Raw genomic sequence first — 17587 nt, 5'->3', positions numbered from 1 at the left:
TTCTCAATAAATTTAACCCTTCACATTTACAAATTTTATAAATTCTATCAATTTAGTTGTTAAACAAAAATGGCTGCTGATAAACCTAACTCTAGCATAGGCTCGACAGCTTTGGGTTACTTGGTGCCTGTTAAAAACATTTTCTTTACTATTCCTCTAAAGGTGAAGACTAATGCAACAACTTCCACAATTCCAGCATGGAGAACTTAACAAGCTTCTCTCCTAAGTACAATACACTGATGCGTAAGTAAAAACCAGATCATCCTCCGAATAAATTACACCCAAAAGGATAGTTATTTCAATTTTCAACAAATATATAGATATAAAGAAAACATATAGTAGCACTAAAATTAAGAAGCTAGAGATGCAGCGGCAGTGTTGGTGGTGGGTCCAAAAAACCTAGTTGAGAGCGTCGGCAGAAAAATCAGAGCAAGATTCCTTCTTGTAATTACAGAGTTGAGAAGCAACAGATAGAAGAAAATAGAGGAAGAAGAAGTGGCAGCCATGTTTTCTGTAAGATGAAGTTGGAAATGCTTTCGATTTTTAGGAACTACTTTGAGAAAACCTAAAGCAGATTTGTTTAGGTTTTTTTTCCCAATTTAGAGAAGAGAGAAGAGGAATAAATGCAGGATGGGGGCCGATGGAGATGTGTTTGATAGAATGTACAAGTGTTAGGAATTAAATATGCTATTACACCAAGTAAAATCTAGCTTTAAATTATTATGCGGGAAGTATGTTCAGATTGAGGAGGTGTGGGTTCAGTGCAGTCTGGGATTCAGATAAAAATCAACTTTGGGGTTGGAAGAAATCAAATATTGCTAGTTTTGAAAAACACAGTACAATTTGCGGTAAAAGTCACACTAGTTTCTAAAATGAAATAAAATCTCTCGTCTTTAATACTTTTTAAAATCTAAATCTGTTTCATAAAATTCAAATTAAATATGCTTCAATACAATTGAAACTTAATCTCCTCTTTAAGAAGGCACTGAGAGACTGATGAAATTAAAGAAAATTCCAAAAATATTGTAATGGGTCAGCCCTAATACACACGGCAAAATCAAACATGTAGTTTTCAGTTTGCTCTAACACCACATTAACCACCGGTACAACACTACAGCACTTTGAAACCAATTTTGCTAGTTCTACCACCTCCATTCTCCCATCATTTTATGACCTCCAACATGTAATATCTAAACCCTTTGCTTAGTACCCATAGTTTGAACCATAGCCATAGCCACCCGCATGTCCTGGATTGGATGGTGGTGATGCGTATAGAGAACCATGAGCTGCATACGGATTATAAGCTTGGTCTGCAGCCCCACCAACTTGTGCCTGTGCTGGTGCGGCAGCTTCAGCCATAAAATTCTGCAACACAAGTAATATCCAGCATATTAGACCAAAGCTCCAAACAATTCAGTGAGCAGTACCCATAGTCTTCAACTTAATAAATTTCCCCCAGTAGGTACCAAGGCGGAAAATATTCTGACAAGATTCTATATGTGAGCATGGCATGCAGGGAGAGACAGCTAACGAAGGCCAAACAAGACCTAGTGCGAACATTTGCATGACTAGTACTTGCTGTCTAATCTATTACAAAATTATTACCTTTTGCAAGCTATTTGAAAAAGAGATATCAAAATCATTATAACAAGCACGTAGTCACAACCTCTATACCTTATTCAGCCCTCTACAATGATGCATCAGAATGAATAATCATATCCTACTACAAGTAGTCAAACCCATATTGCAAAGGATATCAAAAGAATAAGCAATGAAAAACACATGGAAATTGCTTTCGGAGTAGCAAATAGCGAAAGAAAGATCAAGAAGGTTCAGAAGCCAGGGGAAAGAACATGCCTGTATCAGTTGCTGAGCAGTTTGAACTTGTGAAGCAGTACCACTTATTTCAACTGTCATTTCCCCAGGAACACCCCTAGTTTCTTGAATGGTGACAGTTGCCCCACTAACACGTCGAATATAGCTAATGCTAGCACCAGCTGTCCCAATAACAGCATCAGCATAAGATAGCGGAATTTGCATTTGCTGAGTGACCTGCAAACACCAAAATTTTATTAACATATTGCAATCTGATTGTTCGATCTGAGACCAATCAACTTAACACTTCACAGGACTGGGAAGACCTTGCTGTGCCTACACCAAGTAAAACAATCTGTGAAATAACAGCCAAAAACTGACCAACAGCCAGAAACAAAACCAGAAAACGGTAGACCAATGCATGAGGTTGCATACATGGATCTCTACAAAACACAAGAGTATAAAAGGTTTGCTAAAGCCTTCCCACACACCCCCTTTCAGGCCAAGGCATGATAACTTACTTTACATTGATCTCTAACATTAAAATTCAGCAAGCCATCCCCATTACTTGAAAAACTCAAATTCAGAACAAGGAATAGCATTAACAGTCAAAGAGAATAAAGCTCCTGAGCATCTTCTTCTAAAGTGAAATGGAAAAATTAGGGAGGAAAATGGAGAAAAAGTGGACACCAGGTAAGTAAGTGGCTGTTGTACCTGTGTGATCATTGATGGTGCATTGGGATTTGATGATCCATGAGCACCAGTTGGGGCTTCTCTTCCATAGGCAGAAATACCCTGATGTGGCTGCTTATCCATAGGAGGCATATCAGCAGGTGGGTAGTAATTCTCGAGTTGCCGTGGAGGTGGCATGTACTGAGGATTGTGTCCAAAACCACCTCCACCAGCATTAGGAGGGACACCCTGAGGTGGGGCCCAGGTTTGACGAGGTGGCATGTGGTCCATTTGAGGATTAGACTTTTGCATCTGATAGAAACATGAAACAGATTTTCATTAGTCTATACACTAACAGAGGCATGATCAATCAGTAGGTCAACAAAAAGTAGAAGCCTCACATGCATTTCAAATAAGGGAATTATACTGCGGTCCACTAAAAACTTCCTGAGGTGAGATGCAATTAGCTCCAATGCTTTATGCACATCAGCTGCTTCTCCTACAACTTCAACAATCCTATCATCTTGAAGAGCAAAGACTGGAAGGTCTTCTGCAGCATTTTATTTTATTTAACAAAGAGAAAGAGAAAAGAAACGTTAACAAATTATGATAAACAAAACCAGTCAAAAGCACTCTAAAGAAATTAAGAATGAAATCCCTTAACAATATGATAGCATGAGATATCAAACAAAGGATGCCAAATCTTTATAATAATAATTCAAAAAACTTCAAATTATTAGCACTGGAACTAAAAACCATATTCTTGAACTTGGGTAAAAATCAAGAGAGTCAAACACATGCAGAGGAGCAATATTAAGCACCACTTAGATAAACAATTGAAAATAGTTTATGAAGATTAGCCATTAAGCTTTTACTATTTCAACAACACCAACAAACAATCTGAAAGAAATGGCAATTTTTTCCACTAAAAGAAAACGTACAAAAGAAGCGATGAAAAAATACCTGATCCAAGAACTCTAACAATACAATTAGACGATTCTTGAATGGTTTTGACAGTTGTTCCTTGTTTTCCAATCAAACTTCCAGCTTGTGGGGCAGGGACTAGCAGCCTTGTTGAAACCTTGGTTCCCACAGCCGATGGTGCATGAGATGAATCACCCTCCAAGCCATCAATAAGGCGTTTATGGACCCTTAAAAGTCCATCCATAGCAGGCGGAAGAGAAGAATCAGGCTCCTCCTTCCCAGATACCATTACCTATTCACAAGACAAAGCAGCAGCACAAAGGCTAAGTTGTTATGATTCATTGTCCACATGGCCAGATAAAATTAGGAAGGAAAGGTAAGAAACTCAAACAAAACCCAATTTTACCACATACCACCAGCAAATGAGGGAAAACGTGTAAAACTATGAAGCATAATGCTTTGAAGAAGTGAAAATTGCCATACTGGATTAGATTATGTGTAATCTATAGTATACGGTTAGACTCCTTTTTGTTTAAAGGAAAGCTGACATTTTATGTTCAACAATGATATTGAACTTTTACTAGAACAGTTTTATTTATCTTGACACTCTTGACCTTAGTTGAATTACCGTTTTATATGTGCAAATTATTGTTCTTGTCAAGAGGATAGAATTATTAACCAAGTTGTTTTTATCTGTTAAGTTTTTGAAAGTTATTTGGATCATAGATTTTGAGCCCAATTAGGGAATATATCACACATGCATATACCATATGTGTTATTAAGACAGGCTTCACATGAATTTGGGTAAGTTTAGGCCACAATAATTGTAGGTATATATGTATTATGCTAGAAATAGGAGTTTAATTTTAGCTTGATGTCAAGGGATCTTTGAGCTATTTCCACAGGATCCTTTAAGATTCATTTAACAATTGACACCAGTCATCCAGGTTCTGAAGTTACCAGGGAGAAAGCAGAGCTTCTTGGTACAGTTGTTCATACAAGATGTGTCTGTTAGTTCAGATCAAACTTTCAGCACTTTGAAATGCTCAATGATGATCCCTGCAATCTGAGAATTTGGTTCCTCATAAGTGGAGTCTTATTGATGATTGACTCCTTTCCTTAAAATTTGCGGATGGAACCTGCACAGACTCATTTTTGTTATTGCAATAAAGGGAACTGTATTTGTATTTTATGGGCTGCTTTTTATGGCCTTTTTCTTACAATCTTCTTTAGTTACTCAAATATTTAAAATGATAACATGCCTTGGGCATGAATTGACTGCTGAAGTTAGGCAACTTTAAGAAATGATGAACAATTATTGTGTAGCAAAGAATTATTTTTATTCAAATTACCCCCATGTGAAGCACTTCAAACTTTACATCCATTAATTCATCACTTCCATCCTTCTATAATCTTCAATGTTTTATTCTATTAACTTCTTTATAGAATTGTTTAGAAAGGAATATTTTAAAGCTTAACCTTTACTTGTTGATGAATCTTTTTATATTTCCCTTTATTTATTATATTTTCAATTTTTCATGTTTTGAACCGATATAACATTTAAGTAAGTAGTCCCTAAAACTATGAGAGATCTAGATCAAAGAGCAATCTTTGTTATTTTCTATAGTCAAAATCATTTCCACAGCACTATATACCAAAATGGTTTCATCATAAGCACAAATAAATAAATGCATATGGAATGTCGATCAAATATAAATGGAACAGAATAAATTCCAACAACCATAAAGATATTTCCAGCAGTGAGTGTCAGCTTAACTTTGCAGTTAAGGAAAGCCACTCTGTGTAGCAGAATCGTTCTTCAAGAATAGAGGATAACGAAGATACTCATATGACTTATATCACAATAGTTCAAGTAGACGCAGAAAGTGAGCCTCAACAAGAACTGGTTCTGCCCTAATAGTCTATTATCATAATCAAAGTGTAAAGATAATATAAGCTGAGAAGAGAAAGTACAAACTTACAGCTCTCTCTGTTGTCCCTGGAGGACCATCAAGTATCTTGATTCGAGCTCTTGTCTCCTCAACTATTTTTTTTATGAACTCCCCTTTACGTCCAATTATACTACCAACCTTCTGTGCAGGAACTAACATCCGGAACACACTCTCTCCAGGCCATCCAGGCCACTTCTTTTCACCACCTCCAACCACTGCCTCGTTTTCATGGTCTTGTTTTGGTTGATGTTGTGATTCCTGCTGCAATTTCTGCTCCTCCAAGTTCTCTTCCAGTTCTTCCTCCAAGTTTAAGTTCTGCTCCGAGTCCACACTGTGCTCTAAGTTAGCATTGTGCTCCAAGTTAGCAATGTGCTCTAAGTTTGCATTGTGCTCCAAGTTTGCAATCTGCTGTAAGTTTGCAATATGCTCCAAGTTTGCATTGTGCTCCAAGTTTGCCATGTGCTCCAAGTTTGCAATGTGCTCCAAGTTCGCATTTTGTTCCAAGTTTGCACTGTGCTCCAAGTTCAAATCATGCCCCAGGTTAAGATTCTGCTCCAGGTCCACATGTTCTTGCACTTGTTCTACTTCATTCTCACCATAGCTTTGACCAACTTCAGCCATAAGTGTTGTGCTGCGGTGAATAAAAAAGGAAAGACAACATGAACATATGAAAAACATTACAACGCAAAACAACCATGTCAATCTAACTGTTCGTCAAATAAAGGTCAAAAATAGCACACTGATAATAGCAAGTATTAATAATTTGTGCCAAACTCCCATCCCTTAAACATGCAAGTGATAAGCCAACAATATCAAATCTACAAAAGAAGCAAACAAGAAAAAGATCTTAACTAAGCAGCCGCAACTAATTAAAATCCAAAAAAAGAAGAAAAAGAAACAAATAATTACATACATGCGTAACTCTATTAATATTATGGCTTTTGACATTTGTTTGGGTTAGTTTGTAAATGTACCTTTCTTCTTCTTTCTTGTATCTATAAATTTCATCTCAAATATTTTTGCTCGAATCATAATTATAAAACAAAAAGAACCCACAAATAAAACCTCTAAATACTCAAATCACTGAAGAACAAGAAAAACTATTAAAAAACCCTAACTTCACCCAGAGAGAAATTCGGCTCCAAAAAGGATTGCATATATTTGCAAAACAAAGGGAACCCATTATTATTAAGCCTTAAAGCCTAAAATAAGAGAGAGAGAGAGAGAGAGAGAAATGAACTACAAGATAAAACCCTACAAATATAGAAATTGATTGAATTAGGAGACTTACATGAGATGAAGAGAGAAGATAATAATAGGAATGGGAAGATGGGTTTTGACTTCAGGTACGAAAATCGCGAAAACTATAAGAAGACTGAGAGAGTAAAGCAAATCCGGTTAGGTTTTTTGGAGCGTTCGTTTACGAGAGTGAAACGAAGCGATAAATATGTGAAATTATCTGGATTTGGGGAATTTGGGGAGGGGTTTATTTATGTTGGGGGCCTTGGAGAAAGCTGATTTTGCCTTTTTGTCCGAGGAAAACATTCAAATGACAAAAACAACCCTGCAAGTTTGTGGGCCTTTTTTATTTTGCAAATCCGATTTTTTTTTCCTTCATGCCAATCAAAGGCTGCAATTTTGATATCAATGACCAATTTCCAATAATATATGACATCAAAAGCTGTTGCTTGGTAGGAAATACGGAAAATGGCAATAACAAAAACGAACTTAGAAACTGATTATTAACCTTAATCATCAGATTAACAAGTTTTTCATTGTTATATCAGTTACCAATTTCCAAAAAGATATGGTACCAACTTTCATAATGGCAGCATCATTTTCATATGAAAATGGGGGAGCTATGCATTAAAGCATCATATGAGATCCACCAATATATGCTCTCAAAAACCATCAGTATATATAGCTGCAAATAATCTATGCAAGAGCTTGACAATATCTAAAGTAATCACTCCATGAAAACACGATTCAGGTAAATTGTGGACACCACTCTCCACCAAAAAAAGCATTCCATTAAAGACTGTCTAAAAGAGAAAGACTGCCCTATGTAGATACCATTCAATGCAAATTTTACATTCTTTTTTAGAATAACTTTAGATTTAACTACTGAAACGAAATGCGAAGTATGACCGGCTCGATACAACTGAAATAAGCAGAGTGCAGAAATGGTAGAAACAATAAATAGCATGATTATTATTATGCAGGCATACCGAACGAACTCATCGAAATCCATTGATTAGAGTAAGCTGACAGAAGGGAAATGCAGGCTGCCAATGCTGAAGAAGTATATCCAATCAGTTCCAGAAACCAAGCCAAGAAATGCTTTTTAAAACCTTAGGCTAGCTAATTTGTGCATTAGGAAACACAGAAAATGACAGATAAGTTTTACTGCAGAAACTTATTAGGCATCTTCGTGTCATGTACGATTTCCATATTATTTTCATACCATGTTATCATGGATACCGGCTTCGACTTGCCAAATCTATTGTTAACACCATATAAGAAAATCGCGGGCAAAACCTGCCATATCAAGTCGAACGGTCCGTTTCGAGTAAGGATTTAGTAGTGTACATGCATTCGAATAAACTCAGTATGGTTTAAGTGACAGGCTGATCAAGTATCACTCAATACAAAGAACATATCAAACATTGATCAATGTTTGAGTTCCTTGTATTTACACATGCAAGAATGGTTTATCTAAAGAACTCCAGCTTATTTCAGTCATGTTGAGCTTGTTAATCCATTTTAAACAACAACAGAACAAGAGTAATCACATTACTTTGTTAGAACCGTGTTGACCCGAGAGCCTCTTTGGGCTTCAGCATTCCGTTTTTCAAATGTGACAATAAATCATTGAGACATAAAAGTAATGAGAAAAGCTTTCAAAGCTTGCAACCATTTGAAACCTCTGTGTTGACACCTTATTACTGATGTAGAACACAATCATATTACATATTTTGCGGCTGATATAGTTATATTTTATCAAACCGATAAAAGGTGAGAATTAGGATTCAACTACGTGACCCAAACTTGAGTGGAGAGTGTTGGATACGGATATGCTCAAAACCATGTCTGAATTTGTGTCTGAAACATGTAGGGATTCAGTAAATCAAGCAGACCTAATTGACTATTCAATCATCCATTTTTGCATTGTAACATTGAAAATACAAGTTCAAAAAGAAACAATGTAATATCATAGATGATCCCTCCACACATAGAGAATAGAGAGAAGCATAAAATTGGAATTGCCCCATTGTTTATATCATTCTATAAAATGCTGTCTCTCTACACTATTGAGCAATTATCTAATCCACAAGTTTCAATCAATACCTACCTATACTCCTGTTAGTAAGCACTATCAAGGACCAAGGTAGACACATAACAAAGAATTCGAACATCCAACTACAACAATGAACATCAAATATTTTGCTTCACTAAGTTTGTCATTCCTTGTCTTTAGGATCAGTCTCCGTTGCCACATTGGAAGCATTCATCAGCAAGTCGAACTTTTCAGACTTCCCCAACACGATTTCAATCTAAAAAAGCAAGCAAGCAGAGATCAGAAGGAAGGTATATTCAGTTACCAAATCCAGAAGCAAACTATAGACTGTAAGAATATAAACACACCTTGGCTTTTAGGACAACACGCCCTTTGTTCTCGTCTTTCATGCCGACTGTGGATGTCAAAACTTCTGCTTTGTTCCATAAACAATCAATATCAAATTATCCATGCTTGATGAGAAACTTTTTTAGGATTAAGAGATAGAGATTCTTACTCTTCTCAATAGCAAGTCCATTATTCTTCAAGATCTCAGCAATAGTGACAACAGTAGTGATTGCTGCATTACAAGTTTGAGAAAAAAAAGCAAGCATTATGACAATGAATCGATTTCAAAGCCGATAATTACAACTAGGTGGTGAACTACATGGGCATTGAAGCATCAAAACAGATCAAAAGTATAAAAGAAAGAAGGGTAAGTTAAGGATATCAGTAATTTGCAATTGTAAAGTTATACAAAGTTTTGAGATAATATGGATTCAGAGAAATTTACCCATGCCCAAGGCAGAAAGCTCAACCTCATTATGCTGCTGGATATATCTCTACATCGAAAGAAAACTAAAATGAAACATGAATTTGTAATGTGAATCATCCATTTAGACTAGCAATTTCTTGGAATTGGTAATAAGAAAACTCTTTATCTTTGAAGTTACATCAGATCAACCGCAGATTACAACGAAATTAAAGATCAATTAGCAAAACGGGAACATTCAACAAGATAAGACAAATCATCGTAATTAGCCACTAAATCTTAATTTTTAATATAAAAAGAAAGATGATATGTATGGCAAAAGCAACACACTGTGAACAGATTAGACAATCAAACGACAAATCAAAGAAGACCCAAAACCAAAAAAACATCATTTTTCAAGAAATATATCAAATTAAAACAAAAAAAAACCCCATACTTTAGCAAGATTAACATAGAAAAAGAGAGGCTTTTTGGTGTTAGAGACTTGAATTCTGTTCTTCTTCTGTGCCTCAACTCCTCCTCCTCCTCCTCCTCCACCTGTAGCAGCCACTGCCTCCACACCCATTTTTTTTCCTCTGATTAATGCTCCTCAAAATTCTTTGCTCTCTTGGGATCCTTGTTTTGTTTTTTATCTTCTTCTTTTTTCCTCCGGTTTTCTTGATTTCTTTTTATGTTGTTTTTGTGTAGCGGGAAAGTTGGGGGCGGAAAATACCGTTACGGGAGGGTGGTTATAAATGGGAACAAATGGAACCAATGAGAATTGAACACGTGGTGGGGTTTTATTGGTTTGTGGACGCAGTAAGAGAGAAATACGGGTTTTCTTTAATTACCGAATTAATTTAATTTAATGGATAAAAAGATTGTTTAGAAACGGATGAAACGAGCGTTATACCCTCGTACTGTATGGGCTTCCCGCTTCTTTCTGGCCCATTTCCACGTTTCAAGAAATGGGCTCTCATAAGTAGGGTCACCAAAACTGAGTGCCAGAGCCCGATTCTTAAAAGAATTCCAACATCAAAATTAATAAATGAGATTGGCTTCTTCTTTTATTATTTTTCCTTTAAATTTATTTATCCCCACAAAAAAGATTAGGAAAGCGTGCACAAAATTGTCGGTGATTTTTGAAATAGACCTTTCTTTATGTATATACATACATGGGTTTGAAATCAAAAGCATTGGGACAAAACCAATTTTCTGCGATTTGTCATTTTCTCACCAAAAAGACGAAGGTTTCTAATAATAGTAGAAAACATGTGCCGTCTTAATACACACGTAGTAAAAATATTTGTCGGCACCAACTGGCTCGCCAATTTTATAATTTGGTCATCAACCCTTAACCAAACACTACTAAAGCAATACAAATTTCAAAGCTTTTGTTTTTTTGTTTTCTAGATTCCTTTGTATTTGGATCCCATAAAGTTTCTATCTTTTAATCCCTTTTTTAACTTCAGACTACTTCATTTTTAATCAATGATTATGATTGATATTAAGTTAAATAAATTTAATTAAGAGGGTGGTCCAACATTAGCCTTTATTTTCAAACTTTAATATGTTTGACTAGGACTAACCAAAAAATGATAGTTTGGATTCCAGCTTTTTTTTTAATCTTTTTAATGATAAATTCTTATCGTATTAAAACTTACGATCAGTGTCTACCTCCTTAATAGACTACAAAACGTGGAGGATTAACCAATGGATTAATTCCGGATAGCACATTAGAAGAAAGAAAAAACAATAATAAGCAATTTTTTTATTACATTATTTTGTTTCTTATTTTTATCTTATATAATATTAAGCTTTAAAAAAGGGGTAATATCTAATATAATAGTGAATAAAGGGTGAAAGATAAATTGATAGCAAGTAAATACTTTTTGAGGACCGACCTTAGCTTCGTATGATGAGAATTAAATACGATTGTCCAAAATTAAAGTCAATGGTTCCATCTTTCCGCCACCCCCTTTCGCTTTATTACACAAATTGAATAATTAAAGTCTAATTTGGTGCCTAAAATGATATAAGCATGCTATACTTTCGTATACGATTTGGTTTCTTAATAAACTATCTCTTATAATTACTTCATGCACTTGTGTGAAAAATAGAAAAAAAAATTAAAATTTATTAAATAAATATTATTTTTTAAGCTAATGTTTTTGTCAATATAAAAATGCAAATGATTTTAATAAAAAACTGCATGGTAAACAAAAAAAAAACATTTATAAGTAATTAATAATGTGGGAAAGCAAACTCAATTTTTTCAATAAATATGTGAGCAATTATAAAACGACTGCATGAAAGGATAAGAAGAAAAAAAATAGGGAAATGATTTTTTTAATTTATTTTAATAAAGTGAGAGAAAAACTCTCAATTATTAATTATTGATCAACTATTTAAGGAAATGTGAGCAATTATAACATATGCATGAAAGGATGAGAAGAAACAATGTTTTTATTTTATTTTTTAAAATTAAAGATGTGAGCAATTATGACATATTTATAATGTGGATGAAAAAGAACTATAAAAGTATATTTATAAAAATTTTAAACAAAAATAAATAAAATTTTAATTGAGTTTTAATTCGATTGACATCGATATTATTATTAGTGTAGGAGGATGTAGGTTCGAATACGCTAAATCGCATTATCTTCTTACTTAAAGAGTGGGAGGGGTTATGAGTGGTTTTAGACATTATGTATATATATATATAAACAGATATGATAAGGAGTTCTAATGAGATTAATGTTAAAAAATAATTTTAATTTATTTTAATTTTAAATAACTTGTAAGTAGAGGTGGAGCTAGAAGGTTGGAAGGGGCCTTGACCCTAAAAATAAAAAATTTATGGTAAAATTGTACTTTGACTTTTAAATATGAAAATAATTATTTAACCCCTTAAAAATAATAGAATTATAAATTAGTATATAATAAAATTACATTTTAATTTTTTAAAATTTTATAATTTAGTTTCAACCTCTAAAATTTGTTTGATTCCGCCTCTACCAGTGGCATTAGTCAAATTAAAGTTGTCTTATAATAACTCAAAATCTACCCATTTTACAAGTTAAGGGTTTGGCATTAATTAGATTCTATGTTTTTTCTTTTGAGAAAGGCATTAATTAGATTCTTATCACATCATACAAATAAACAAAAAAAAAAGAATCCAAATCAAATATTGCCCTAAATCTTGGTTTCAATTTGGTCCATACGTTTCTCTACGCATCTACATGAACCCCACTTTCCCTTCCTTCACTTAAGGCCACCAGAAATGAAAATGTTGGCAAATGGGTCCCTTCATGTTTCTCCCCAAAATGCCTTTTTTTCTAATTTCACATTTTCATAAAATTTTACCGCCAATTGCTCCCCCCACGGCTAGATTAAATTAACTCCATCAAACTCGGCAATGATTGTATCGGTAAGGTTAAAGTTTGAAAATATATAAATACAAGGCATTAATTGTACGGGTAAAGTTAATAATAAACCTAATCATGGGTGGAGTTATTCATCCAGATTTGAAGGTCTGTTTAAAATGTGAAAGAACTTGAGTAAAAATATTAGGTCGAAAAATAGATTTGGACAAAAATAAGATCTATTTTTTAAACAAGTTGAGCATTGGGTAGGATTTTTTTATCTCGAGCTCGACCCGGCCTGAATCGACTATTTTGCTACTATTTTGTTGCAATTGTTTGAATATTGTATAACTTTTTTTATTGTTAATTTTGTAACTATCTCAGCATTATTTAAGTATAAATTTTTTTAATGTATTTTCAACCTCAAGCTACAATTTTGGTAATTTATGTTTGAAATGTTATGTTTTAATCACTTGCGTTAATGTGTTGTAACATTTTAATCATTGAGCTGTTAATTGCCGTTAACATTATAACGATAAGCTGATGCGACATCTTAAATCATCATTTCAAAAAAAAATTAAGTTAAATTATACAATGGTCCTCATATTTTTTTCATTTTGAGCAATTTAATTTTTTTCTTTTATGTTCTTTTGACTTTTTTTTCATTCTCTTCTACTTCTTCCTCTGTTTTCCTCCGTTCTCCATCTTTTTTAATTTGGTTTTTCTATATTTTCCATTTGTTAAAACTAAAGGGGAAGAAGAAAAAGGAAATAAAGAAAAAAATTAAATTGTTCAAAAAAAATAAAAGTATAAGGACTAGTTTTAACAAATGGAAAATATAGAAAAATTACACTAAAAGATATAGAGAAAGGAGGAAAACAAAGGGATAAGCAGAAGAGAAAGGACAATAAAAGAAAAAAAAGAAAGTTAAAAGAACATAAAAAAAAATTAAATTGCTCAAAACGAAAAAATATTGGGATCAATTGTATAATTTAACCTAAAATTTTTGTTTGAAATGATGATTTAACGTGCCACATTAGCTTACCGTTACACCGTTAACGACAATTAACGGCTCAGTGACTAAAATGTAACATTTCAAACATAAGTGAGTAAACTATAATATGAGATAAACAAAATTGACTATCTTGATAGTTTACCCTTATTTTAATGTATTTGACGTATTATATTTTTTAAATTTAATACGGACAAGCCAAGTCAAGCTTAAGTTTAGCATTTTTTATCTGGATCAGGTTTGGATAGAATTTTAGTCGAACTCGAACATAAAAAATGAGTCTAAAATTTTGTATTGACTTAAGTCGACCCATGGTCAAGTATAATTAAAATTTAGGATTTATAATATTTAAATGCGTGTCTTATATTGTATAAGTTATGAGTAGTTGGGTAAATTTTATTTTAGTTTAAATCTTATACATATAAAGTTAATATTATTTAAATTTTGTAATAATTATTTCATTCAAATATATGGTGCTTTTTTATTTTTATTTTAAAAAAGGGAAGCCACGTAATGTGTTGATTGGAAGATTGATGGACTTTGGTCCCCTTCATTGATGTGGGAAAGATAGTGACTTTAATGGGATCATACATAATATATAGTGTGTGTAAGCTGAAATCACAGTGCATGACTGACGAGCCTTGACCATTGGGGAATGAAAACTACTAAAGTTAGATGCACATTAGGTCTTTGTAACGTATTCAACACGCACGTCGAATTGACATATGTTTAAAGAAAATTCAGCATGTTAATTAAATTAGAAAATAGAATCTTTGTTAGGTGTAATTTTATGGGTGTACGTACACTAATAATCAAATAAGGAGGTGGGCAGCTGAAAATGTCCAAAACATACCGCTTCTTCTATCTTTTTGACTTTTTCAGAATATTCAGAACAACCGAATCTTTTCTATTAACATACATTCCAATTTCACTACTTCCAACTGGGAACTCATATATCTACTATTCTAACTTTTTATCTTTTTCTCCTCTTTTTTTTATAAATCGATTAAAATAATTATAAAATAAGGGTGTTCAAGGAAATATTACAAAATTTCAGTGGGGTTTTTAAGGTATTAAATTGAGTGGTTAATTTTTTAAATGGAAAAAATGTAAAATTTTCATTATTTGAAAAAGTTTAAAAAAACCTAAATTGGATCAATGATTATCTAGAGGGGCTGCCATTGCAATTATCGATTTAATAAGGGGAACAAGGCCAATGCTTGCTCCTCATTTTTGCGACGGATGTAAAACATGGGTTAGGCTTTAACACTGACATTCAAACTTAGCTTGAATCATTTTCTGATATTTTATTTATATATATAGGATTGAGATATTGTGAACTTGACTTCAATCATGTGCAAATCTTTCTCAAATTTATTATAGGATTATGTCTCACTAATTGTATGCCTCTTTAATTTTAGCCTGATTGTGCTTTGGTTATTTTAACATGTGTGTACTTGCAATCTCATTTATATAATGTAATTTGTATTGCTTAAAAAATTAAATTTATAAAAATTTATATATACAACAATGTAAACATAAATTGTTGGACAAAACAAACGGATTTCAGGTTAAAATAATAAGATGTGAATGTGCTTTCGAATGATTTGATTAATATAGAAGTGTAACTAAGAATGTATCCCATATACAAACACGGAATGGAAGCAATATTTCATACCAACCCTTTTGTCTTTGCCGAAAACATGACAGCACCGTAAAAGTACGAATAACCAAAACTTCATCAATTGTATATGTAATTTTTACTTTTACTTTTGTCCTTATTTCTACAAGAAAGTTGAGAAAAAGGAATGTCCCCTTGAGACAATTTCAGAGATTCTATGGAAAACCAAAATCTTTGCTTCGCAGAAAATTTGACCGTCATTTTGAATCATCACATCATACTTTTTTATCTTCCTTCCATTATTCCAAAATTTTTTGCTACAACTTTGTCCTTTTTCAGGTCATAATGGTTTGAAAGGTCTAGAACTTACCTAATTTAAAGAAATTACAACCTGTAATAAAATATGATTTTAATTGAAATTATGAAATTGAGATGTTAATATTTTGAGTTTGAATCCTATCAAACATAAATATTTTTTAAAATTTTAAATAAAAAAATAAAATAATATCTATTGTTTTATGTATGTCTTGCCTCTCTAGAGGGTTTTCTCTCTTCTGTGTTTTGAGTACAAGTTTTTGTCCAGCATTTTTTACTTGGTTTTTCTTTGCAGTCTATAGTGCATGGTAGTTGTCTTGCTTAGTCAAGGTTTCTGTTTGGTCTGGTTTATATTGATTTTGTTTTTCTTTGATTATGTATCTGGAGTTTCAAGATTTATCTATCCATGATAAGGAGAAAGCAAAATTGATTATATCGCCGGAGAATATACAAGAATCACGATCTGTGCTTAGTAGGGAGAGGACTATCAATTTCAATGCAATGGAGATAAAGCTTCTTAGTTTTTGGAAGTCAATCCAATGAACAAATATTAGAGTTCTTGGTGAAAATCTCTATCTTATTCAATTTTTTCATCAGGTGGATTTGAAGAAGAGGATATGCGATGGGTCGTGGTCATTCAACAATTATATTTTAATACACCAACTTGTGAAAGGGGAAAATCCTAAGGTTATTGATTTCAATAATGTCGATTCTTGAGTTTAGGGAGCATAATCTTCTATTGGGTTTTCATTCAGAAGCACTTACAAGGAATACTGGCAAGTGTCATGGGCTTTTTTCTAGAATACAATGTCACTTCCAATCATATTGGGTGGAACAACTTCATGTGTATCAAGGTCAGTTTGAATGTTCGAACATCGCTTATGAGAGGGTTCCTTTGGTGTGTTTTTTTGTGGCTTGATTGGTCCTAGGGAACAGACTTGTTGAAAGCTTATTGATTTGGGTGAGGAAGAGGTGGTGCGGGCATGGCCTGAAACAATCGGGGCGGAGGATAAGGAAGCACTAGAGGCGCAAAATTTAGGTTAGATGGATTTCCAAGCGAGTGTTGAGGGAATTTCGAATTCTAATAAGCACGATAATAGCAAATGTAGGTTCTATCCTAAGTAATTTCAAGTTGATTGAAATGCTGATGGAAGGGATGCTAAAAATAGTAATCATTAAATCTGTGAATTAAAATAATGTGCATGTTAAAAATATCAAATTGACATAACTTTACATATATGTATGTTACATAAGATTTTAAATATAATATACTTTAACTTGATGAATTTAACGAATAGGATTGAATCAAAATTTTAAAATTAAAAAATGTATAGGGACTAAATTATAGTATAGAGACAGATTTTACAAGTTAAGACAATGATAGAAGTATGGGAGGTGTCGAAGTTTATGGTTCATAACGGTGGGGAGAGAATGTGATAAAAGGTTTTTAGGGTTAGTTTTTCATAAACCTCCCTCTCTTCGCTATCATTGTTGTTGAGGGTGTATGGGGATGAATGCGTGGTTGGTGGGAGTATGTATTATTGGCTCGACCCAACTGTGCCTTCATTGATTTTGACAATTACATGCTGCCTATCTAGGCATTTATAAGAACTGAGCCTTTTAAGTGGCTGGTTTTGGAGCTAATATAACAATATTATTAATAAATAAATAAAAATCAGGTAGAATGACAAATATTCCGTGCAGACATCATGTAATTCTTGGATAATATATTTTAATTTTAATTAAGTCAAATTGGGTATACAAATTTTATAGACACTTTAAATTTCCCTAAAAGAAGGACTTCAAAATTTCACCTTTACAACTCCCATCCTCCCGTAATTCAAAACCTTTACCATCAACATATGGTTGTATTATACGTATGA

General features: G+C 33.2%; 2 protein-coding genes across 4 annotated transcripts; both read right to left on the bottom strand.

Moving 5' to 3' along the window:
* Positions 1-973: 973 nt before the first annotated feature.
* On the bottom strand, positions 974-6997 carry LOC107926815 (flowering locus K homology domain). 3 transcript variants are annotated; one of them, XM_016857743.2, is made up of 7 exons: positions 6655-6997; positions 5394-5994; positions 3451-3703; positions 2889-3037; positions 2530-2799; positions 1858-2052; positions 974-1365 (listed from the first exon to the last, which is right to left on the bottom strand). In XM_016857743.2, exons 2-7 carry the CDS (start codon positions 5982-5984, stop codon positions 1204-1206), a joined length of 1620 nt encoding a protein of 539 aa, XP_016713232.1. In that variant the 5' UTR covers positions 5985-5994; positions 6655-6997; the 3' UTR covers positions 974-1203. The 3 variants fall into 3 exon arrangements, with proteins under 3 accessions (XP_016713232.1, XP_016713233.1, XP_040960516.1); XM_016857744.2 differs by having other exon boundaries at positions 2889-3034; positions 6655-6855; XM_041104582.1 differs by lacking the exons at positions 974-1365; positions 1858-2052 and adding an exon at positions 2101-2151 and having other exon boundaries at positions 6655-6855.
* Positions 6998-8617: 1620 nt separating this feature from the next.
* Positions 8618-10110, bottom strand: LOC121223332 (uncharacterized protein At2g34160). The gene is made up of 5 exons (XM_041104581.1): positions 9849-10110; positions 9434-9482; positions 9158-9220; positions 9009-9073; positions 8618-8917 (listed from the first exon to the last, which is right to left on the bottom strand). Exons 1-5 carry the CDS (start codon positions 9975-9977, stop codon positions 8825-8827), a joined length of 399 nt encoding a protein of 132 aa, XP_040960515.1. The 5' UTR covers positions 9978-10110; the 3' UTR covers positions 8618-8824.
* Between the last annotated feature and the right edge of the window lie 7477 nt (positions 10111-17587).

Source organism: Gossypium hirsutum, chromosome D11 (assembly GCF_007990345.1).
Source record: "Gossypium hirsutum isolate 1008001.06 chromosome D11, Gossypium_hirsutum_v2.1, whole genome shotgun sequence".
Classification (NCBI taxonomy): domain Eukaryota; kingdom Viridiplantae; phylum Streptophyta; class Magnoliopsida; order Malvales; family Malvaceae; genus Gossypium; species Gossypium hirsutum.
Note: the sequence above shows the minus strand (reverse complement) of the source record. Positions and strands in the feature narration are given on the sequence as shown.

What these genes read in the sequence shown, in the direction of transcription:
- LOC107926815 (XM_016857743.2), bottom strand. Translation starts at nt 5,984, where the DNA reads ATGGCTGAAGTTGGTCAAAGCTATGGTGAGAATGAAGTAGAACAAGTG. An exon ending in CAGGGACAACAGAGAGAGCT is followed by an intron (nt 3,704 to 5,393) that starts GTAAGTTTGTAC and finishes TCTTGTGAATAG; the next exon opens with GTAATGGTATCTGGGAAGGA. An exon ending in CTGCTCAGCAACTGATACAG is followed by an intron (nt 1,366 to 1,857) that starts GCATGTTCTTTC and finishes CTTGTGTTGCAG; the next exon opens with AATTTTATGGCTGAAGCTGC.
- LOC121223332 (XM_041104581.1), bottom strand. Translation starts at nt 9,977, where the DNA reads ATGGGTGTGGAGGCAGTGGCTGCTACAGGTGGAGGAGGAGGAGGAGGA. An exon ending in TCTATGTTAATCTTGCTAAA is followed by an intron (nt 9,483 to 9,848) that starts GTATGGGGTTTT and finishes CTTTCGATGTAG; the next exon opens with AGATATATCCAGCAGCATAA. An exon ending in GTGTTGTCCTAAAAGCCAAG is followed by an intron (nt 8,918 to 9,008) that starts GTGTGTTTATAT and finishes TTGCTTTTTTAG; the next exon opens with ATTGAAATCGTGTTGGGGAA.